At 40.6% G+C, this 23,161-nt stretch overlaps 2 protein-coding genes across 2 annotated transcripts; one reads left to right on the top strand and one right to left on the bottom strand.

Moving 5' to 3' along the window:
• Positions 1-572: 572 nt before the first annotated feature.
• wdr45 (WD repeat domain 45) lies at positions 573-4,396 on the top strand. The gene is made up of 11 exons (XM_071898790.2): positions 573-700; positions 893-1,003; positions 1,148-1,222; positions 1,330-1,434; positions 2,594-2,699; positions 2,788-2,882; positions 2,974-3,053; positions 3,176-3,384; positions 3,491-3,592; positions 3,705-3,850; positions 4,213-4,396. The coding sequence occupies exons 2-11, from the start codon at positions 955-957 to the stop codon at positions 4,320-4,322; spliced, it is 1,077 nt and encodes a 358-aa protein (XP_071754891.1). The 5' UTR covers positions 573-700; positions 893-954; the 3' UTR covers positions 4,323-4,396.
• Positions 4,397-5,119: 723 nt separating this feature from the next.
• Positions 5,120-18,170, bottom strand: LOC139911503 (myosin heavy chain, fast skeletal muscle-like). Its single transcript, XM_071899056.2, has 40 exons — positions 17,964-18,170; positions 17,729-17,872; positions 17,460-17,616; positions 17,325-17,352; positions 17,102-17,216; positions 16,894-16,986; positions 16,741-16,804; positions 15,787-15,885; positions 15,423-15,526; positions 15,107-15,245; positions 14,410-14,528; positions 13,696-13,845; positions 13,439-13,609; positions 12,859-13,165; positions 12,561-12,634; positions 12,381-12,468; positions 12,176-12,293; positions 11,572-11,695; positions 11,358-11,494; positions 10,974-11,229; positions 10,605-10,847; positions 10,270-10,446; positions 9,912-10,057; positions 9,722-9,812; positions 9,055-9,444; positions 8,832-8,958; positions 8,561-8,679; positions 8,270-8,466; positions 8,088-8,190; positions 7,822-7,902; positions 7,543-7,708; positions 7,333-7,457; positions 6,921-7,229; positions 6,625-6,828; positions 6,419-6,544; positions 6,135-6,305; positions 5,861-5,965; positions 5,530-5,625; positions 5,311-5,442; positions 5,120-5,137 (listed from the first exon to the last, which is right to left on the bottom strand). Exons 1-40 carry the CDS (start codon positions 18,168-18,170, stop codon positions 5,120-5,122), a joined length of 5,820 nt encoding a protein of 1,939 aa, XP_071755157.2.
• Positions 18,171-23,161: the final 4,991 nt, after the last annotated feature.

The following is a 23,161-nucleotide window of genomic DNA, read 5'->3' on the forward strand; positions in this document are numbered from 1 at the left end:
TTATCCTTAATATTTGTTTCAAACCAATACAATTGCTATGCCTTGATAAATAAGGTATAGTAAAAAAAACAACAACAACACACAGCACCAGACACTTGGGGCTAGAAACAGTATTCATCTCTTGATGTTAAGCTTGATTTTTTGGAAATATCCTCCAAGTAGTCCATTACATAAAATTGTAAAACATAGGCTAGGCTACTCTAGAAATGGTCAAGCTGCTGACACCCCCTAAAGGTGTAAACCTAGAATTGCCCCTGGTTAAAACCCAAGCTGTTGCCTTCTGAACCTAATTAATTAATGAATTAATTAATCTAATAGTAGTGTAATAGTATAGCTATATAGATAGTATAGATAGCATAGTTACTGTATATAGATAGTATAGTTCTATTTTTTTTAATTATTATTATTATTATTTTTTTTTATTCATTACATTTTCTCAATTTTTACATGCTACTCGGGTGTTTTTAAATTATATTGCCTGTATTTTGTAATTAATTTTGATTACGTTAAAAAAATCAGTAAGAAAACTTGAACAGGAAAAAGGAACAAAACCGGAAACACGTGTGCGCCTACGTCATTTTCATGGAAAACAACAAAAACAAATCGCCGTCTTGCAACATCTGCTTTGTTGTTTTTCACCCTGTCAAGCCTGTTTACTTTTTAGAAAACCTCGAAATCTTGGTCAGCCTTCGTGTTCATGGTAAAACTCGACATATTCCGTTATTTCAAAGCAAAGACAGGACGCCTGTCGTGTTTATACCGCTTTCATCCGGTGCTAGTGTTAGCCAACACGGACGCTAATGTTAACTGAAGTTAGCTAACCTTACGACGGAATTGCCCAAATGTTATCTGATACGTCTACAAGAAAATTACGTTTTTGCATTTTCCATAGGTACTCCCTATGATCCCGTTGAAGCTGTAGTTTGCCGATAACAGCACGGTGGTTTCGTAGCCATGGCTCAGCAGAGAGGAGTCAACAGTCTGCAGTTCAACCAGGACCAGAGTAAGATGATAACGTGTTAAGCTAACTAAAGCCGTCATGTAAACAGATATGATGTCTTTTGAAACAATGCTTAGACATAGTTCAATTTCGTAGTCGTCTTCATTCCTCTTTTCCTTTCTTCTGTCACTTTCCGTCAATCACTAGGTTGTTTCTGTTGTGCTATGGAGACTGGGGTCAGGATCTACAATGTGGAACCCCTGATGGAGAAGGGACACCTAGGTGAGTGGACTGAAAGCCTTGCTGTCAGACTTTCACATTTATGCATATGCTAGCTAAATGTTAGCTCTACTTGGTGTGTGTGTGTGTGTGTGTGTGTGTGTTTCTAGACCATGAGCAGGTGGGCAGTGTGGCCCAGTGCTCCATGCTGCATCGATCCAACCTGTTGGCTGTAGTTGGAGGAGGAGTCAATCCCAAGTTCTCAGAAATATCTGGTGAGTGAGTTAAAACATTTATAATCATCTTCCCTTTCTCCACTTTATGACATATTACATTTCCAGGGTTCTACAGTGTGAGTAAAATGCTTGCATTTGCTGCTACTTTTTTAAAAATGCGAATGAGAGGTTGAATTCAGGGGCACTGGTGCGAGAGGAGATTTTGACGTCTGAGTAGCACTCTAACTTTGGGTGGTCGTTCTATAAACATGTATGGACTTAAAATAGGCCTATTTATAACACAATCATGTCAAATGGTACTATTACGCTATGTGTGAATGCAGCCTTAAGACCGACCAGTCACATGCCAATGAAGAAACGCAACTATTTTGATGAGGCGTGATGTAAAAGTTACTTTGAGTGATGACTGCACATGCCACCTGAGTTGTCTTTTGAACTTGTCATATAGTAGTACGCACTCTCGTTGTTAGTAAGCTAGTTTGTCACATGTTGCATACTGCATCGTGGCCGAGGAACTTCAGACCACTGCTTACCTTGAAGAACGGCTTAGACATAAATCCAATTTAAGATAGCAACATCCTTTGTGCTGTGATGATTGGGCAGATAGCAGACAGACTCCATTACAAGTGAACTGGCTGCTAGTGTTTGAGCGGCATGATACCTCTCATAGAGACATCTTGAGATTGTGTGAGATTGTTTACGTCCATCTGTTGACTGATGGGAAGACAAACTACAGTTTGGTCTGACAGTAGAGACAGCAGCATTCCCATGAGTGTCTTTAGGCTAATAGTTGAGTAGTTAATTAGCTTCATTGTTGCAGTGCAGTATCATAACATATCAAGGAGTAGAGATGCAGGCTAAATTACAAGAACTGCTGGGACAAGGCCATATGAGTTGAATAACTATCAGAATTTATTCCTAGTCCTTTATGATCTTCTTGACAACATATTTCAGGACTTGAGATAACATTGATAACCAACAACCAAAGGGAAATTGTTTTGTTCACTGTGTATAAAATATTCTAAGTTCTCTGATTTGCAGTTTGGAACACCTCTCTGTCATGAGGGGAGTGTAGGTTTCAAATCTAGTTTGTGCTCCTAGATTTTGCTGTGTGCTCCTATTTTTTTTTCCAGATTAGGAGCACCAGTGCTCCCTGGTAAAAAAGCTTACTGTAGAACCCTGATTTCTCTAATTTCAGTGCTGGTCTGGGATGATGCTCGGGAGGCACGGGATCCCAAGGACAAGCTGGTGCTGGAGTTTACCTTTACCAAGCCTGTTCTAGCTGTCCGTATGAGGCACGACAAGTAAGTGGTGCCACATGCTCCCCTTGCCATATGTATCGGTGCATCCACGTGAAATTATAATTCTTGTTAACGTTTTGGTTTTTTTCAGGATCATCATTGTTTTAAAAAACAGGATCTACGTGTACAGTTTTCCAGACAACCCTGTCAAACTTTTTGAGTTTGACACCAGAGACAACCCCAAAGGTAGTATATTTACATCTCTTCTTGTGTATTTTTCCACCATGGACTACTGTTCAACTTTTTTGAATAGTGTGAATTTATCTCTTTTTTCCAGGACTGTGTGATTTGTGTCCTAGTCTGGAGAAACAGCTGCTTGTCTTTCCCGGTCATAAATGTGGCAGTCTGCAGCTGGTTGTAAGTTACACAGAAACACATTGTATCAAATCTCCCAAAGCTTGCTGCTACGGAAATGGTAGTAATGCTTCAAACGACAGGTAATGTTCAAATATATTCTGTCACTTTGTTGTATTCTCAAGGACTTGTCCAACACCAAGCCTGGCACATCATCTGCCCCGTTCACTATCAACGCCCACCAGAGTGAGATAGCCTGCGTGGCGCTGAACCAACCAGGCAGTGTGGCAGCATCGGCCTCCCGCAAAGGAACACTTATCCGCCTGTTTGACACAACAACTAGAGACAAGCTGGTGGAGCTACGCAGGGGAACTGACCCGGCCACTCTATACTGGTGTGTGTGTGAAAACTCAAAGAAAGGCAAAATTCTGCATACTTCCAAAGTATTAAACATTAGTTTAAGCTCTGACAGTCCTGTCTGCTTTGTTTATTCTTTCCAGCATCAACTTCAGCCATGACTCCTCATTCCTGTGCGCCTCCAGTGACAAGGGCACAGTACACATCTTTGCACTGAAAGACACCAAACTCAACCGACGCTCTGCGTAAGACTAGCCTCTCTTGAAATCCTTTTTTTCTCCATGAGCCTTTCTTAAGGATTCTGTTGATGAATCTGTCTTTTTATCCCTAAAACAACCTTTTCCCTTCCTCCCACAGATTGGCTCGTGTTGGGAAGGTGGGCCCTGTGATTGGTCAGTACGTGGACAGCCAGTGGTCATTGGCCAGCTTCACTGTGCCAGCTGAGTGTGCCTGTATTTGTGCATTCGGGAAGAACACATCCAAGAATGTCAACTCTGTCATTGGTGAGGGAAAGTAGTTAGTTAGATTTTTCTTAAAACTAGCCATATTCAAGCGTTGGTATTTATCATATGATACTGCACTGTCATCAGTCCCAAGTAGGTGACGTGGTTGACTGGATTGACAAGCTGGGTTTTAAAGGGCTGTAGAGGCGACAGAGCTACCTGCAGTTGCAAAGTGGAACAGAGGCTTGTCATCTGTGTGATGTATTCATTAGTGATATGTTTTGTGACTAAGCTAACCCATTTTATAATGCTAGCTCCATCAGAGTACTAATGCAGGATATTTCATACGGTGTTTGCTATCTCAAGTTCCTTTTGACTCAGATTTGTGTGGTATTTTTTTTCCTCTCTTTTCCCTTCTGTAGCCATCTGTGTGGATGGGACGTTCCATAAGTATGTGTTCACCCCTGATGGAAACTGCAACCGGGAAGCCTTTGACGTTTACTTGGATATATGCGATGATGATGACTTCTGAGACCAGGGCAAGAAGGAAGAGGCGGGCAAAGTTTTAAAAAAAAAAAAAACAATGGAAGGGCAAAGAGGTAAAAATGAGGAAACATGACAAGGACAATTCTGATTAATGAAAATGACGGAATTAATGATTATTGTTCCAGTCTGGAGACAGACTAGGAAGGTGGCTATTCAAAGAGAATCAGAAATGTGTATAGGAACACACAGAAGTTTATGCTGGGGCCTGTTTTGTAAAGTGTTTTGTGTTTGTAATCAATTGTATCTATGTAGAAAAGTGGATATAAATACAATTTTCTATTAGCCTACAACTTTGTGTCATCTTGATTCTGAGTGGTAGATGTGTAAAACCTCTTTGATGACAGATGCACAACATCTGTCATCAAAGTCTATAGGCTATATCAACAGTCTATAGGCTAAATTATTTAGCCTATAGACTTTGGTCTATAGGCTAAATTATTTACTGTACGTATAAGAGTTTATTACAGTCAGTGCTGAGTTAATTATACCCTCAGTCAATGCTTCAGGAAAAAAATATCAAGTTCAATTTTGCTGCTATGCTTTTACACCTGACTCCAGTGTCAATTTCTGAGAAGGTATCCCTGGGCCCTATAAAACCTTGAACTGAAAGAACAATATAACCGAAGCCGAAAAGTTCATAATTTTGACTCATTCTGTAAAATATGTTTGTAATAATGCCACAAATTATCAAAGTTGTGTGCACAGTTTTTTGTATTTTTATTCACTACAGTTTCACTGTGAGAGTCATATTATATGAAGCACAGGGAAACTTCTGCCGTCAGCTCACTGGGCTTCTTTGGGCTGCAGATCGAGGAGAAAACTACATGTTAATACTCTCAAGGACACAAAGTTACCATCTAGAAAGTGTTTGCATTAAGCCTTCCATCAACAGCGTACAGTTTTCCAGTCTCTTAAATGAACTACTGTCTTCAGTGAGCCAAAAGCATACGTGATGCATGTCAACTGCCCTTTACCTTTCCAGAGTCACGGCTCTTTGCTCTCATCTTGTTGACTTGGGATTCAGCGATGTCAGCCCGCTCCTCAGCCTCCTCCAAGTCGTGCTGAACCTTCCTACACTTAGTCAAGTAGAGATTGGCTTGTTCGTCCTGCAGGACAGAGCAGCATGATTATGGAGAATATAATCAGAGAATCTTATAAATACAATTATATACCAATACAACCCATATACGCACCGCTTCCTCAGCCTGCCTCTTGTACGACTTCACCTTAAGCTGCAGCTTGTCTACAAGATCTTGAAGTCTAGCCATGTTCTTTTTATCCTCCTCATTCTGGGGTAAAGAACATATATTAACAGAGTGGAAATAGCAATTACGAAAAATCATCTTAGAAGCAATTATTTTGCAATCAAAACAATTTAAGGGCATATACCTTAAGTTAAAAAGAAAATACACTGAGAAGCAATTTTCTCAATCACTCAGATAATGATCAACTTGCTATAGAAAACAGTGAATGCCAATAGTTCTTTTCCCATTTGTTTTGCTGTGCGTCAGTTGTTGCCCTTACCTGGTAGGTGAGCTCTTTGAATCTGCGTTCGTACTTGCGGACCCCTTTAATTGCATCTCCCCCTCTCTTCTGCTCTGCCTCTAGCTCACCTTCCAGCTCACGCACCTGCACAGGAGAGATACAAGTTGAGACACAAACGCATAACTATCAATGAAAAAGTGAAAGAAAATGAAAGGATTTTTAAAAATAAAGGATCTGATCATCCAAGGTAAAATAAAGTGATCAGAGTGATCGGCTGCACAATATACATTGCTCCATGGATATCCTATTTTACCCTAGCTTCCAGTTTCTGGAGCTGTTTCTTGCCACCCTTCATGGCCAGGCTCTCTGCTTCATCCAAACGATGTTGCAGGTCCTTGACTGTGACTTCTAGGTTCTTCTTCATCCTCTCCAGGTGAGCATTAGTGTCCTGTTCCTTCTTCAGCTCCTCAGCCATCATGGCTGCCTGCAACAGTACCAGACAAGTAATGCGAGATGTACAGTACATCTCACCAAGTCAAACTGGTGAACTACATATGCATATAATCTGATTGTAACTCATTTACGTGATCTGCTTACGTCAGTGATGGCCTTCTTGGCCTTCTCCTCAGCATTTCTGGCCTCCTGGACGTTGTCATCCATTTCGCCTTGTATCGCCACCAGGTCAGACTCCAACTTTTTCTTGGTATTCAGAAGGCTTGTGTTCTGGACAAGGAAAAGCAATCATATTCATGTCCTGTGTGTGTATGTGTTTGTTTTTCATGCAGGCCTGCATTTACACTTACTTGGGAATGTAGCAGCCCCACTCTCTCACTGGCATCCCCTAGTTCCTGTTCAGCCACTTTGCGGCCTCTCTCCGTTTGCTCTAGCGCTGCCCTCAGCTCCTCAATCTCAGCAGTCATCAGACCATTCCTCCGCTCCACCATGCCAGCCTGCTCCTTCATGTCCTCTGATGCACGGATAGTATCATCAAGGTGCAGCTGGGCATCCTAAAAGTTTGGAGGGAAGCATAAAGGAATCCTGGATTGGTTTAATGTATTCACTATGGAGAAGAATTATTAACCCTCTCTTTTTCCGTTACCTTGAGCTGTCCCTGGACATTTCTCAGCTGCTTCTGGGCCTCAGCAGCTTGCCGGTTGGCATGGCTCAGCTGAACCTCCATCTCATTCAGGTCTCCCTCCATCTTCTTCTTGATTCTCAGGGCATCATTCCTGCTCCTGACTTCAGCATCCAGAGTGCTCTGCATGGATTCAATGATTCTCTGACTGTTCCTCTTGATCTGCCCCATCTCCTCGTCCCTCTCTGTCAGCTTCCTGTCAACCTCACTTTTAACCTGGTTCAGCTCCAGCTGGGCACGCAGAATCTTGGATTCTTCATGTTCCAGTGTTCCCTAGATAGAAACCATCAGACATCATTGTACACTTAAGGCAGCTATAAGGTAGAATAAAACAAATACAGTTGAGGAGCTATTTAAATATAGTGCTATTATGTACCTCAGCCTCCTCCAGGGCAGTCTGGATCTCTGCTTTTTCTACCTCTACAGATTTCTTCGCTTTCTCCAGCTCATGGAGGCTCTTGCCACTCTCTCCGATTTGCTCAGTCAGATCAGAGATCTCCTCTGCATTTCAAGAAAATTGAGGAACACAATTAAAAATAAAGCAGTGAAGACTGTAATGTAAATTATTGGCTGTTATTGAACTCACGTTGCAGGTTCTTGCTCTCTCTCTTTATGGTCTCCAGCTGATCCAGGGCCTCTTCATAACAGTTCTTCATTTTGAAGAGCTCAGTACTGAGAGATCGAGATTCCTTCTGCGCTCCTTCCAGCTCAGCCTGACTCTCCTCATACTTCTGCTTCCACTCAGCAAGGATCTAGTTGAATCAATGTGGTTTTTGTCAGTGTCTTCAGAGCTGCTTTGAAAAGTCTGAACAAAATCTAGTTATTATTCTGAATAGTTTTAGAGTCATATTCTGATGAGGCTTACTTTATCAAAGTTCCTTTGCTTTTTATCCAGGTTGGCAGCCATGGCATTAGCTCTCTCCAAATCAATCATCAGGTCCTCCACCTACAGTAACATTTACATTCATAGTCACATACCACAATTTACACTCACATTTGCATTTTTTTTTCATCGAAAATATTAATATAAATATGTCTTCCTGTCCATCTATATTCACATTATATTGAACCACAGATAATTGATTATAGGAATAATCTCTAAGAAGAGTAAGAGATACAAGAGACTACGACCTCTCCCTGCAGTCTCTGCTTTGTCTTCTCTAGAGATGCACACTTAGCATTCACTGCCTCAATCTGTTCCTCAGCCTCCTGCAGTCGCTGGGCCAATTTCTTCCTGCAGGACAGAGAAAATGGGTTTTAGGACTTTCTTTTGAGTGAACATGTAAAAAGCCTATGATATCTACAGTAATTACTTGGCATCTTCAAGTTCCTCAGTGCGCTGGATAGCATCAGTCTCATATTTGGTCCTCCACTGGGCCACCTCACTGTTGGCCTTGGACATTCCCCGCTGCAGCTCAGCCTTGGCCTCCTGCTCCTCTTCAAACTGTTCCCTCAGCAGGTCACAGTCATGGCGGGAAGACTGGACACTATGGGCCAGAGCATTCTTAGCCTGATAGAAGAAAGAAGAAATAAGAAATCAGTATGTGAAGAATCAAGACAGACAAGGAAACAAATTATTTACGCTGAAGACACTGAGAAATTACCTTGACCTCCTCCTCAATATGCCTCCTCAGTTCATCAACCTGCTGAGTGAAGGCCTGCTTGCCTCTGGTCAGTTGAGACACCAAAGATTCCTTCTCTTCAAGCTGACGACTATACTCACCTAAATGGTATAGATACTCAGTTAAAGCATGAATACTACACTGTCTTGGAGAATTTTAATGTTTCTTTATTTTGTTCCTCTCTATGCCTGATATTGTAGCACTTTTCCAAGGGGGTATGAACATTTTGGTTTGGTCGTTGTTTTTTAGTTACCATTCTCAGTCATGAGCCTGGCTCTTTGAGCGGTCATGTCATTGATCTGCCGAAGGTTCTCATCATTCTTAACCTTCAGCTCATTCAACTGGTCCTCCAAAGTGCGGCACATCTTCTCCAGGTTGCCCTGCAAGGAGAGACATAGTGTCAAATACTTCCCTCTTAATCCCAGTGAATTGAGATATGTCATGATTTATCAGCCACACAGATGTCTATCCCACACCTTGGTCTTGGCCACAGCCTCCATGTTGCTAGAGAGGTCATCAATCTCCATCTTGTACTCGCTTTTCTCCTTCTCAAGCTTTTGCTTGACACGCTGGAGGTTGTCAATCTGCTCGCCAAGTTCTGCCACACTGTCAGACTGCTTCTTTCTCAGGGCTGCTGCTGTAGCTTCATGCTGTAAGGTTGATTCCTCCAGATCACGACGCAGCTTCTGGAACTCAGCCTCACGTTTCTTGTTCATCTCAATCTGTGCAGCTGTTGCTCCACCAGCCTCCTCCAGCCTTTCGCTGATCTCCTCAAGTTCCCTGGTGAGATCAGCTCTCTGCTTCTCAACCTTGGCGCGAGCAGCGCGTTCAGCCTCAATCTCCTCCTCCAGCTCTTCAGTGCGGGCCTGTAGCAAGGCAAAATATCTCAATTAATGTATGATATCAATATATCTTTATCACTAATAATAATAATAATAATAATAATAATAATAATAATAATAAGTAAACAGTAGATAAAGTGGGCCTTGTGAAGAGTGTTGCCACTGTCAGGAGATGAATATTTTACATAGTCTATTTATGTATTTAATAATTGTATTATACCATATGATTGATAGTGTAGAGGGTTACTTCATGTAGAGTGTGCAAATACATTATGGAAATTGTACAGAGACTGCATTGTACCTGGAGTTCCTTGATCTTTTTCTGCAGTTGACCTCCCATAGACTGCTCATCTTCTATCTTACTGAGCAGCTGGCTGGTCTCAAAGTCTTTCCTGATCAATATCATATGGACAAACAGCAGGCATTAGTTCAACAGATTGAAAGTGAAAGTAAGAAATATCAAAAATATAACAGCATTTCCTCTTTCCTACTTCTTGAGTTTGTCGTCAGACTGCTGTTTGTCATTCTCCAGATCCATTATGGACTCCTGGGCCAGTTTCAGATCACCTTCCAGCTTTCTCTTGGCTCTCTCAATATCCATGCGGACCTTCTTCTCTTGTTCCAGAGAGCCTTCCAGCTAAGAAATAAAAACCCCATATTTAGATAATATTCATTTACAATAGATATATTTACAATAACTACAATATGTAACATTATGCAATGCAGTTCATTTCAACCCATGAATATACATCAATTTCAGCCTCATGTAATAAACTTAAAATGGAACATCCCATTCATTAGGATGGAGGTAGGAATGTTTCTATTTAGTTCTATTTTGGCTTTACTCACATCATCTACTTGCTGCTCCAGCTTGGTCTTGGCCTTTGTCAGAGAATTGCATTTGTCCTCTTCTGCTTGCAGGTCATCAAGAGTCTGCTGATGCGCCTCTTGGAGGGCTTTCTTTTCCTTAGACAGCTTAGAGATGCTCTCATCCTGAGTTGCCATCTCTTCAGTCAGGTTTTTAACCTGAATTCAAGGATAAAAAGGAATTACAATAAATGACAAACATCAGGAGAGTGATAGGAAAGAAGGGGGAGAGAGTAAAAGAGATGGAGGGAGACAAAAAACATGTGAGAGGGGGTTGATATGCTACAGTTGTAATGGTATGGTATGTAACTTTACACCTTATTTTCTGTGGCATGTTTCTCCTTCTCCACTTTAGCCAGGGTGAGCTCCAAGTCATCAATGTCTTTCTTCAACTCTGAGCATTCATCCTCCAGTTTTCTCTTCTTAGCAGTCAGCTCACCATTGACTTCTTCCTCATCCTCCAGTCTCTCAGTTGCCTCTTTGAGTTTGGCCTCGAGCTGAATTTTGCTCTTAATCAATCCTTCACACCTCTCCTCAGCATCAGTCAGATTTTCTGATTCCTTGGAGCAAAAGAGAAAAATTTGATGACTGAAATCTCAAGAAAATAATTATTCAATATTTTTTTTGTCTAAATGTGGGGTAAATGTGGGGTTGAGTGGGTGGGGAATGAATTAGTGAGTACTCACAGATGCAATTTGGAGCTGGAGTTCATTTTTTTCCTGCAGCACTGTCACCAACTTCTCCTCTAGTTCCTTCTTACGGGCTTCTGCCTTGGCCAAGTTTGCTTTGCATTTTTCAAAGTCTTCCTTCATGTTAGACAGCTCCTTCTCAGTCTCAGCACTCTTTAGCAGGGGCTTGATCTTGTAGTACACCTTCATCCATGGCCAGTGTTTCACATTCATAAACGACCGGATGTTATACTGGATGGTTAAGATAGATTCTCTAATTGGAAGAGAGGAGCAGGGTGAGGATTGCACCTTTTTTTTAACAAGATGAAAGCAAATACTATTTACATACAACACATAATCACCTCTATCAAGGTTTAAAAAAGCTGAGACACTATCCTTTACCTCCTTTCCATCATCGTCACAATCTCCTTCCTCTTGATGTATCCACGACACAGAGCCTGAATCATGGACACCAGGGAAGCCAGTCTGTCATCTCTCATCTCCTCTAGCACACCCAGAAGACCAGCCTTAAAAAACACCTGAGAAACCACAACAGTTTGTCAACAGCAAAATACAGGAACAATAGAGACAGTAGAGATATCCATCACTGACTCACCTTAGTATGCCCAAATTTGTACTGCTCATGATCGACATCAATTGACCCAAGTAGCTTCTCAGAAGCCTTCTTGTTGTCAATGAACTGGCCCTCCGGGATGACACTAGCATTCAGTACTTTGTACCTAAATTAAGAGAATGTCAACATAGAGTGAGGTTTTGTTACGATATTTAGGAACTGAACTGTTTAAAGGTCTGGAAATGGTTACAAGTCCAATGGTTGCTTGAAATATTATAATTACATTGACAGTCACAATTTTTTATATTGCTCCATGAACAGTCAAAACTTTCTACTGCTTAGCTTACATGGCACATTATGCACAATTCCAAACTAACACTTATTTATTAAGTTTTGGTTTAAGATAACAATAAACAAAACCAGTAATGGTTTGTTGTTTGTCATTCTCTAGGTCCAGATTGAGCCTTTCATGCATTTACTGTAAAAGGCTTGGATAATAAATTGCAAGAGCAGTGGGCGGGAGTTTATTTATTATCCAAGACTTCAGCATTTCTCCAACACACCTGTGCAAGGATCTGGATTCTTTTCTTGTTTTCTAGTTTTTGAAACGCATTTTGTGCATATGTGTCCATTAGTGAGTGTGTACCTTTGCTTGAAGTCAGCATAAGGAATTCTGCTGGGGAAGCCCTTTCTACAGATCCTGATACCCTCCAGCACGCCATTACACCTCAGCTGGTGGATAACCAGGTGGTTCTCCATCAGACCTGGAGATGAATCAATCAATAAAACAAGCAATTACAAATTGAAAAATAGTTATATACAACCTATAGTTCTTTGGTAGTCTCTATAACCTGGAGTCTTGGACTCATTGGGGATCAAACAGCGCACAAAGTGAGGGTGGGTACTCCTCAGGTTGGTCATCAGCTTGCCCAGGTTCTCCTATAAGGAGAGGGGGAAGTGAGCAAATAAAAAGGTAGAGAGCCTTTCACAGTTCATATTCAAACTTGCAGGAAGAGTGTCAGTAAACTTACTCTGAACTGAGAGGACACAGTCTGCATGGAACCTCCCTTCTTCTTGCCACCCTTCTTGCTTCCACCAGACTCTGCTACAAGAAAACAATATAATCTCATTGGATCTCTTGCATTAATAGAAAGGTGGCATTATGTGGATGGATGCGCTTCAGTATTTTGACAAGATTTAAGATAGCTTTATTTAATTTGGCAGGGGCTTCCTCAGAGCAGTCTAATCTTGAAAATTCAGCTGAGATGGCATATTTGCTGTTAATTAGTTCATTTGTAATATAGAGACACCATTAGTCTTTGATTTTACCTTCAGCAGCAGGGCCAGCAGCATAGAGAAGAGACAACAGTTTACATGAAGACTTCTGGTAGAGCTGCAACACAGAGTCATTCAGGGGATCCTTGTTCTTGTCCAACCAGCCTGTGACATTGTAGTCCACAGTGCCAGCATAGTGCACAAGAGAGAAGTGGGCCTCAGCCTTGCCTTTGGCAGGCTTGGGTTTCTGGAAGGCATTATTTTTGCCCATATGCTGGTCATAAAGCTTGTTCTTGAAGGTAGTGTCTGAGGCCTTGGGAAACATACACTCTTCTTCAAGGATGGAGAAGATGCCCATTGGCTGACCAAAAACACAAACAGAAACATTCTACATGTAAGTATGTGAAAGATACGTCCAATACTACATGTATGTCCAAGTGTTTTAATAGTGGCACTCTTATTTTCTTTGTACTGTGATTTAGCAAACACTTTGTGTTCTGGAAACATTGACCCTCCTTACTGACTTAACAAATTAATGTTATCCAACATCTACTGCTCGTAAATTGCTAAGATTCTGTCTATTTTACATGTTACTTTGCTCAACCAATGCCCTCAGCCGATCTCAGTTGCATACCTTCTCAATAAGCTCAATACAGGCAGCCAAATCCATGCCAAAGTCAATGAACTCCCAGATAATACCCTCCTTCTTGTATTCTTCTTGCTCCAGGACAAACATGTGGTGGTTGAAAAACTGTTGCAGTTTCTCGTTTGTAAAGTTGATGCACAGCTGCTCCATGCTGTTGTACTGTAACAAACGTAAGAAAATTATCACATCTTACAGTATATAGTTTTGATACCATAACCTTTAACAAAGAGAACAGAAACACTCACATCAAAGATCTCAAACCCGGCAATATCAAGCACACCAATGAAGAAGTTTCTTGGCTGCTTAGTGTCCAACATCTGGTTGATACGGATGACCATCCACAAGAACATCCTCTCATAAATGGACTTGGCAAGGGCACTCACTGAGTTGGTCACCTACACAATCATAAAAAAAACATGATTGTATTGACCGCATTTTAAGCATGGATAGGTCTCTAGTCCCTAGCCCTAGTTTCATTGTGGGCCTTTTAGTTCCCTATGAGCTAGAGGCCTTCTCATTTTTGTAGACTTGTTATGTCATTTTAGCCTACTTTTTAAATATTTTAGCTCAATGGCTAGAACGTGCCACTAACACTACCAGGATTAGGGGTTGAATTCCCACTGTCTACCCATGCTACAACTGTATGCACTTATGGTACTGCAAGGTGTTTTGGATAGTGTCCAATAATAGTCTTGTGTTGTTTCGGATTTTAATTAATTGTACATATTTTTAACCACTTTTTCTTTGAATACTTCCCAATTTTATGACCTTATAATGTATTTAACTATTCTTGTTTATGTCGAGCACCTTGTAAACTTAGGTTAAATACTATATAAATAAAGTTTATTATTATTATTAGTAGTAGTAGTAATACCAGTAATATTTCCTATTATTAGTATTAATGTTATACAAGTGAACAGAGAGATGCTTGTTTGGTGACCGTTGCTGTAAAGTCTCACCTGAGGAACTGTCTGTCCCTTAGTGACAAACTCATTTCCAACCTTCACTCGAGGGTAGCACAGACACTTCAGCATCTCAGCCGAGTTCAGGCCAAGAAGATAAGCAATTTTGTCAGCCACTAGAAAGAAAAAGAATATATAGATGAAGGAAGAGGTTTAACGCGCTTCAACCAACTCACAAGGAGTTGAGAGTAGAGCAATCTTGTATCAGGAGGGACTTCAGAGATATGGTCCAAAGTATACTGGAGCACACGGATTAAAGGCAACAAACTTTATTGCAGGACTAACGTTTCGACGCCAGGTGCGTCTTCGTCAGAGTCAAACAGTACAAAGGCTTGTATTCTCTTAAATAACCTCCCCTAATTAGGGACTAATCCAGCACAGCGTTCCCATTGGGAACCCTGCATGCAGCTTGTTGTCCCCTCCCCATTCTTCCAGCCTGTGCTGGATTAGTCCCTAATTAGGGGAGGTTATTTAAGAGAATACAAGCCTTTGTACTGTTTGACTCTGATGAAGACGCACCTGGCGTCGAAACGTTAGTCCTGCAATAAAGTTTGTTGCCTTTAATCCGTGTGCTCCAGTATACTTTGGACCATATCTCTGAAGTCCCTCCTGATACAAAAAAGAATATATAGTTCTTAAAACCATAACCTAAGTTTAGCATGTTTTAGGACCAATTGACTGCAAGTTTACTTACCTTCTGTGCTATCAGGCTCTGCCTGCTCCTCACGCTGCTTCTGTTTGAACTTCATGTTGCCATGGTGCATCACAGATCCTGTTAGCTTATAGATGCTGAGCTTCTCTTCTGCATTAAAGCCCAGGATGTCAATGGCAGTCTGAAAAGGATGTATAGATACTCCACAGTTAATGTGTGAAAATCAGCTATATATTTTTTTTTTAATCTGAAAATGGTTGAAAATGTTACATATAACTTGCTGAATGAAGGGAAAATGTTAAATTAAGTCATTAATTTCTCTTGTTTTGAGAAGCATTTAGCTCTCGGAGTGGCTCACGTCAGTGGCGACCAGCTCCTCCTTGTCATCGATGCTGGCCACAGTGATCTGTCCCTGGCTTATCATGGGGAAATCATAGGGGTTGGTTGTGATGAGCGTCATTTCTGTGGAGGAGAGGAAGAAAAATGCCAATTATATCCAGTTCTCAGCTCAACTTTACAGTATGTTTCTGAACTGCTGGGAACATGAAATCACAATATACAGTACATCTGCACAGTAAATCTAACGGTCTAGTAGAGATTATCGATAGAGATTTCCATTGAAAAAGGCTGTAGGTCCAGGCTTAATCCATGTCAGTGAAATAGACTCAAAATCCAACTGCTGAATTTCATATCATCTCCAGAGTGATGAGTTATAACTGTACCAATCAGCTCAGGTATGTGGTTGGTCATCATCTGGTAGAAGATGTGGTAGCCTCTCTCATCCGGAAGTTGAAAAGTCACTCTGGACTTTTCCAGTAGATCTGAAGGAGAAGACGGACACAGGAAGAGAGGATTCAGGCCCCTATTATAGGAATTCAAATTTTCCTCTATTTATACACATACATGGTTAAAAACGTTTAATGAAAACATTGTTTGAGTGGTTAAATTTAATTTACTGCATTTTCAAAAAGAAGATTCAGACCAGCTCCAGTCAACACATCACAACTGGACTCAGTCCTGAGTGGCTTCCCTCACTAAAGAATTACTGAAATCGTTACAATGAGGCCAGTTTGCAGTGTTTGAACTGGAAAGCCTTCACTCAGCAGGTTCACATCATTGGAATTAGAGGAGCTGCTGTTGTCGGCCAATCAGGGTCCAGTGTCGTGACTGTTCTGCCTGTTAAGGCTGAGTACGCAAATTAATTCCATTTAAAAGAATAGTTCACCCCAAAATGAAAATTCACTTATCTACTCATTCTCATGTCAGTCTAAGCGCCGATGAAGTTTTTATGTCCACATAACACACAGCGAGTTAGCTAGTGCAGCTCAATGTCAGCCTGAAGAGGCCCGGAAGCGGTTCTTTAGAGTTCCTAAAAGGTAAAAAAAAAAAAAACTCCAAACAGCTTCGGTTTCAACTGCGGTTTCAGTTGATTTGGAGAAGGTTGGAAGTTTTGACTGACATGAGGGTGAGTAGATAAATGACAAAATTTTCATTTTTGGGTGAATTATTCCTTTAACTAATTCAATTAAATTTTTATTTGCAAAACATCATGAAGAATATAGTAGATCTGAAAACCAAATCATGAAAAATGCTAAATGCGGGACCTATAAATCATGACTGCTGGTCTATGGCTGTCAGTCTATCTTCAGCAGGAGAGTTGGTTCAAACATACTTACAAGTCTCAATATCAGCACTGGCCAGTTTGCCGCTGGTGCCAAAGTGAATCCTAATGAATTTACCCTGAGGCAGAAAAAATAGGAGGTTATGAATGGAGAGTACCATGAAGTAAAAAAAAAAAAAAAAATCTGATTGTCCTTTATTCTACTCACAAAGCGAGAGGAGTTATCATTCCTCACTGTCTTCGCATTGCCATAAGACTCAAGCAAAGGGTTAGCAGCAATGATCTGATCCTCCAGAGACCCCTGAGGAAGAGACACTAATTTACTCTTTTTGTGTTCAAAATCAATAGCATCCGAAATGAGTACGTTTAGGAGAAATGGCATCTTATAATATATCAAATATCTGGCTGCAACACACCTGCATTTTGCCAGAAGTTGACTCTTTCTTCTTCTCACCTCCAGCTACTGCAACTGTTGCAAAGTACTGGATTACACGCTTGGTGTTGACAGTCTTTCCTGCACCAGATTCTCCACTAGTTTGCAACAAAAATAAGAGATGTAATCTTTTTTTTCACACTATCTCACAAATAAACATAATATACCAGACTTTGAATATGAATATGAGGTACTATACAACTTACGTAATCAAGACAGACTGGTTCTCCCTATCTGCAAGCAAAAATACATATTTCTCATCTCTTCATGCCAATGAATTTGTCATCCATCCATCCATCCATCTATCCATCCATCCATCCATCCATCCATCCATCTCGTACCAGTCAGCATGTTCTGATAGGCATTATCAGACACAGAGAAGATGTGGGGAGGAGCCTCCATGCGCTTCTTCCCTCGATAAGCTGTAACCACCTCCTGGTCGTATACAGGAAGCCACTTGTAAGGGTTCACCGTGGCACAGAACAGGCCAGAGTAGGTCTGAATTCAAAGGTTAGAAGATCAGAGTTAAATAAAGGAATTGCCACTGCACTTTTGTACTCGGATGTTAAGTGATTCTACAATTTCATGTAATGTTTTTCATTATTCTCACATAGATCATCCATGCTGCATAACGCTCTTTGAGGTTATAAAGCACAGAAGCTTCATTGAGGTAGGTCATCATGGCCATGTCCTCAATCTTGTCAAACTTGGGGGGGTTCATGCTGGAGACATCATCCTCTGAGACAGTTCTGGTCTGGAATACCCAGAATAAAAATAAACCATCCATACATTGTGAAATATTCTGATCACAGAGTTTTGAGTTTTCTTAATTAGCACTGACATACCTCCTCACTATCAAGAACTTTGACAGTAACTTTCCCCCCGTCCTTCTTCACGATGGTGCCCTTGACATACAGCTCCTTGGGATCGACCACAAAGCAAGCCGCCTTGGCATCAAACGGTTTGCACTGAGCATCAATCCTCTCCTTCTCAGGCTTGCGGAGATATATGGCCGCCTTGCCATACATAGCCATCTCCGCGTCCGTACTCATGGTTGCGCCTCACTGTGAAATATAGAAAACACATGCAAATATTTCATGTATTGTCTTGGAATTGCCTTCAATTCCTGTATAAAACAAAATATTCTTTGAATGTGTTTTGCCCTTTTGATAGTTCCAAGTTCCATCATGTTAAGGACATTAGGTAAATTCTGTCAAATGGATTAGGTAAAATAATCTGAAAGGGAAGCTCACCTTGTGTTCCTCTCCCAGCTGACTGTGACACTGTAAAAAAAAGGGTTTTATAGTTAAGAGGGCTTATTGCCATGAGATGATGAGATGATGTCACCCAAGTTGTCAATCCATCTATAATGCACATCTATGCCACCATACCCCAGTGTTTATACCAAGTGAATTACCATTCATAGAGCTGAAAGAATAACTACAATCAAACATGTGAAGCTAATATGTGAAGAACTTTCTGCTCTTGTCAATCAGTTAAAAGGCAAATTGTCTTAAAACATTAATCCTCATTGGAAGCATTGCTGGAGCTGTTCTCGTCATTTAAAAGCTTGTGTTTAATAAGAAGAAAGAGTCTTACCAAAGGAGATGATCTTCTCAGTCCCTGGGATGTGCAGGTCTCCTCTTATATCTGTGTGAGAGTGCACAGCCCAGCAGAAGTTAAATAAGGAGTCAAGAAAGATTGGAAGTGCCGGTTCAACACCCCCCTCCCCGCCCCTCACACACACACTGAACACTAAGCTGCTTTTCCACACCGCTGATAATCTCTGAATCGAATTTCACTGACTTGGCAGTAAAGAAAATGTCATTAATGAAGACAATATTTGGTAAAGACCATTTTGGAATGGTCAAGTAATTATTGCACTGATTTTTCCATTTGAATTTCATTTGACTCAAAATGATTGTGAATGGTTTTCTTTCAGAATATATTAGAGCCTTCTCTAATTTCGTTGTCAAATTTAGTAATTTCAAGGCCAGAGTAAATGATTCATTTTGATTATGTGGCTGATTCATGCAGTCATTGATTGTATCTTATGGCATCAATTAACTGTACATTCTCTCCTCTGCATCCCCCCCTGTGAAGCTCATGTTTTTACATAGGACAACAAACCATTAGATATTTTGATTACTATAATGAAATTTACAGTAATCACTTAAGATAAGTGAACACTGTACTACACTGTAATATACAACATTCAACACTCAAAATGTACAGTATATATTTAAGAGTGTACATAGAGTGTACACTCAATACATTACACTATTTTACAGTGACAGTAAACCAACTAAACCAAAAATTTAGAAGTAAAAGTAAAACAGATTATTTTCTAGCAGCATTTTATTTGGTGGCAAAGTGATACTTTGGCAAATTCAGTATGAGTCTTTATGTCTCAATGTCATTTAAAAAATCTCAATTTTGTAATTTATTCCTTGTGTCCATGTCATGTCAACAGCATCATTATTGCCTGCATCTCCGCTCATGTTGTTGACATTAGTAATGGGAGCTAGTACCAATTAGACAGTGGCTTTTCCTCCAGCACTGATTTATGGTCAGTTGTGGGTTTAGGTCCCAAAGTTCACATTTGACGGAGGGTAAGCTGATCCTAGTTTATGCATAACTTACCCTGGATAGCTGTAGCTTCACACATTCTTTCTCATCATTTGCTCAGGCAGGGGGCTTCATGAGGCTTTCTTTGGACACTGAACATCTTCGCTCCCACGACTTCCCTGTACGGCAAATTCACACTTCACTGACTTTCAAAAGGGAGATTACAGAAGTGAAAGTGAAGACATGTAAGCAGAAGTGCCTCCGTGTCTTCAATGCGACAGACACGTTTCTGAGGATGCCTTAAGAGATTAGGCCGCTGCACATGCTTGGACCTGCTCATCTGTAGCCTAAAAGTCCAACAAAAGCCCTACTCTGTAATATTTCACTACATGAAAGTCACGCCAAATCATGTCATTGATTGACCTAGATCCGTTTTAGCAGTGGAGCCGTGGAAGAATCTTGATCCAGGTCATCGGGTGATGTAGCATGATACAGCTGCTGTGCCGAGTGTTATGATCCTCTGGTGTCATGTAGACACGTGTTAGGCTTCCGAATCCTTTCCTGACCTTGTCTTAAAATATGTCCTAGTCCACCAAATTGAACTGCTCCTTTTGTGATTAAGAAATGAACACACACACACACTCGTACACGCACATCCGCCATATATACACCACAGCCGGGAGCAGTTGTTGCATGGCCACTCACATTTTCAGAACTCGTTACCAGCTGTGGACAAATCTGTTTTTTTCATGCATACGATAATTATGTGCAAACAAATGTAACACGAACATCAAGTTTGATCTGTTATTATCTGTTTCATTAGCTTGGAGTGATGTTCAAGCCGAGATGCAAGTACAAAGCCAAAATCTGTACCAAACCTTCATGTTTGGAAGGTCAAAATCCCGTCCAGGGATTCCCGTCCAGGGAAGGTCAAAATCCCGTCCGATAATTACGCAGCTAAGTCAGCTGTACAAAAGAACATGTGTGAATGTGACGGGTAAGACAGTAATATCAAGCAGTCAGTACCAGCGATGCTAGGTGGTGCACATGAGTAGGCTGTGAGATTGGATGAGATTCTCATGTACTATTTGAAAGTTGATGAGAAGTTAGTGGCTATAAGTAACTCATCAAGGGAGAGGTCATACACTATCTGCACCCGTCTTACACTTCTAAACTGTGGGATGGGAAAAGGAGCAGGTAACAATAATTAGAACTCTCTTGATTTCACATTAACTTATTTATTCATTCGTTGTCTTTTACCCATTTATTCCAGTTCAGGGTCACAGGGGGGCTGGAGTCTATCCCAGCATGCATTGGGCAGAAGGCATGAAGCCACCTTAGACAGTTTGCCAGTCCATCACAGGGCTAACACAGATAGAAAGGCAATCACATTCATACCTACAGGCAATTTAGTCTCTAATCCACCTGAATGAATGTAAAGAATCTAACACAAGGCATGAGTCATAAGGACTGTACCAAATCATATAGGTTAATAATGGATGAAATAATGAATGGTAAAAAATTAAGTAAGTGTGAATGGTAGAAAGTCATCGTAGGTCTCTCCCTGTTGAGAAACCCTCTAGACAACCTTGATGATAAACTGCTTAAGATAGCAGCCAGTCAAGTTCCAGCCTCTATATGTGACATACTTAACAGATGCTTAGCTGCTGGGGTGCGTCCTGGAAGATGGAAGGAGGCAAAATGATACCCTTACCTAACGACACCAAAGCAATTTTCAATGGTCCAAAATGCAGACCTACAAGTATACTCCCAGTGTTTGGTAAATTAATTTAAAAAAATTGTGTTCATGCAAATTCCAAAATATTTTGAGGATGATAGTCTCCTAACTATGTTTCAGCATGCATATGGAAAAGGTAATTCCCACGCGTACTGCTATGACACAAATGATACAATGATGGTACAAAGAAATGGATAACAGAAAGTTAGGTAGTTTTTATTTTTTTTACTGTTTTTACTTTTTTATGTTTTTTCTTGTGGTGACTTTGTTTTTTTAAACATCTGTAATTTTTGTGTTTGTGTGTTTGTCACAAAACTTGTTACCACCTGAATTTTTTGGTCTGAGGAGTCAAGGCTGTCTTTCCTTGTTCAAAGTGACACGTGAAATTTAGACAGTATTAAATATGATAGTTTCTCTGCGACTATATGTCTTTGCAAATTGATGTAGCAGCCATAATGCAGTTTTGAAAGCCTTGGTGAGTCTGCTGGCCCACCTTACTGTGTCTGAGATTCTCTTGGGGATTGAACCACACATCTTGGTGTCCGCGCATCGTGCCTGAGCCTGTTGAACTCACCTGATTCAAATGGAGTTTTAAAGTTCACCTGTTCTTATAGTGCATGTGAGAGCACTTTGGGGTGATATGAAGGACAAAACATGAACAAGTGTTTGCAGTGTTGAAAACCATCACATAAAAAGATGACAAATTTGAAGGTGCAATGAAAATGGTTCCAAGTTATGCAAAGAACCTTGATGCCAACAGAAAACACATGAGGAAGTAAGCAAACATTCACAATTTTTCATGGAGGTCATATCTGCCTTTACTCAACAGGCATTCCACTACAACCCAGTAAAACACAGGGACTTTCATTAACTCTAACAGTAGCAGCCACACATCTCTAAGTGCATTGTTTTGTTTTCAAACAAGTGACTTATATTCATTGACATTTAAAGATTATCCCACTTAGACAAAAGGCAAGTGCCTGAGCTGCAATTATCCCTGTTCAGGGATAATATTACTCATAGAGAGAAGCTTGAACCAAACCCTGCGATATGCCAATATAAATCTTAGGACATGCAGCCATCTAGTATGACTAATTGGGATCTATTGGACAGCTATGAGCAAAACCAGTTAAAGGCAGTCCAGCAGAGGCCAACACGATTTTCTAAATGGGTGAACGGTGTGTCAAGATCAACTGTATCAAAATCTGCAGTAAAGACAAGGATAATAATTAATTCAGAGCTTTTTAAGAGTTGCTCTGAGGCCAGACTAGAGAATATTGTAGATATTTGAGAATTAAGAAAGTGAGTAAGCAACTGGGCTGCGGCTGTTCCCAATAATTTTGAAAGGAATGCAAAATTGTAGTAACAAGACCTAAAACAATTATTTTCAGAGTTGAAGTTGGGTGACTTGTATTAGTGGTTTGATAACTGCTACTTTAAAGTCACAATTAAACTACATTTGAGAGCATCTCGCTTCCTTAATGCTGGTAATAAGTAGTAATAAATAGTAATAAAATGGATTACTATTAAAGTAAAAAGTAATAAATAACTATTTTATCCATCTGGACCATGGAGTCAGGTTACCAAGTGGCAGTATTACCATGGTTGGAGATACTCTCCATAGACCGCTATTGAAAGTTTTGACCAGGTAGGACGAACATTTGCTAACTATCCAGCTAATGTTAGCCAACACAGGTTACCTGCACTAGATGAGTGCTGCTAGCTAGTTAGCATACT

This window comes from Centroberyx gerrardi, chromosome 2 (genome assembly GCF_048128805.1).
Source record: "Centroberyx gerrardi isolate f3 chromosome 2, fCenGer3.hap1.cur.20231027, whole genome shotgun sequence".
Lineage (NCBI taxonomy): Eukaryota > Metazoa > Chordata > Actinopteri > Beryciformes > Berycidae > Centroberyx > Centroberyx gerrardi.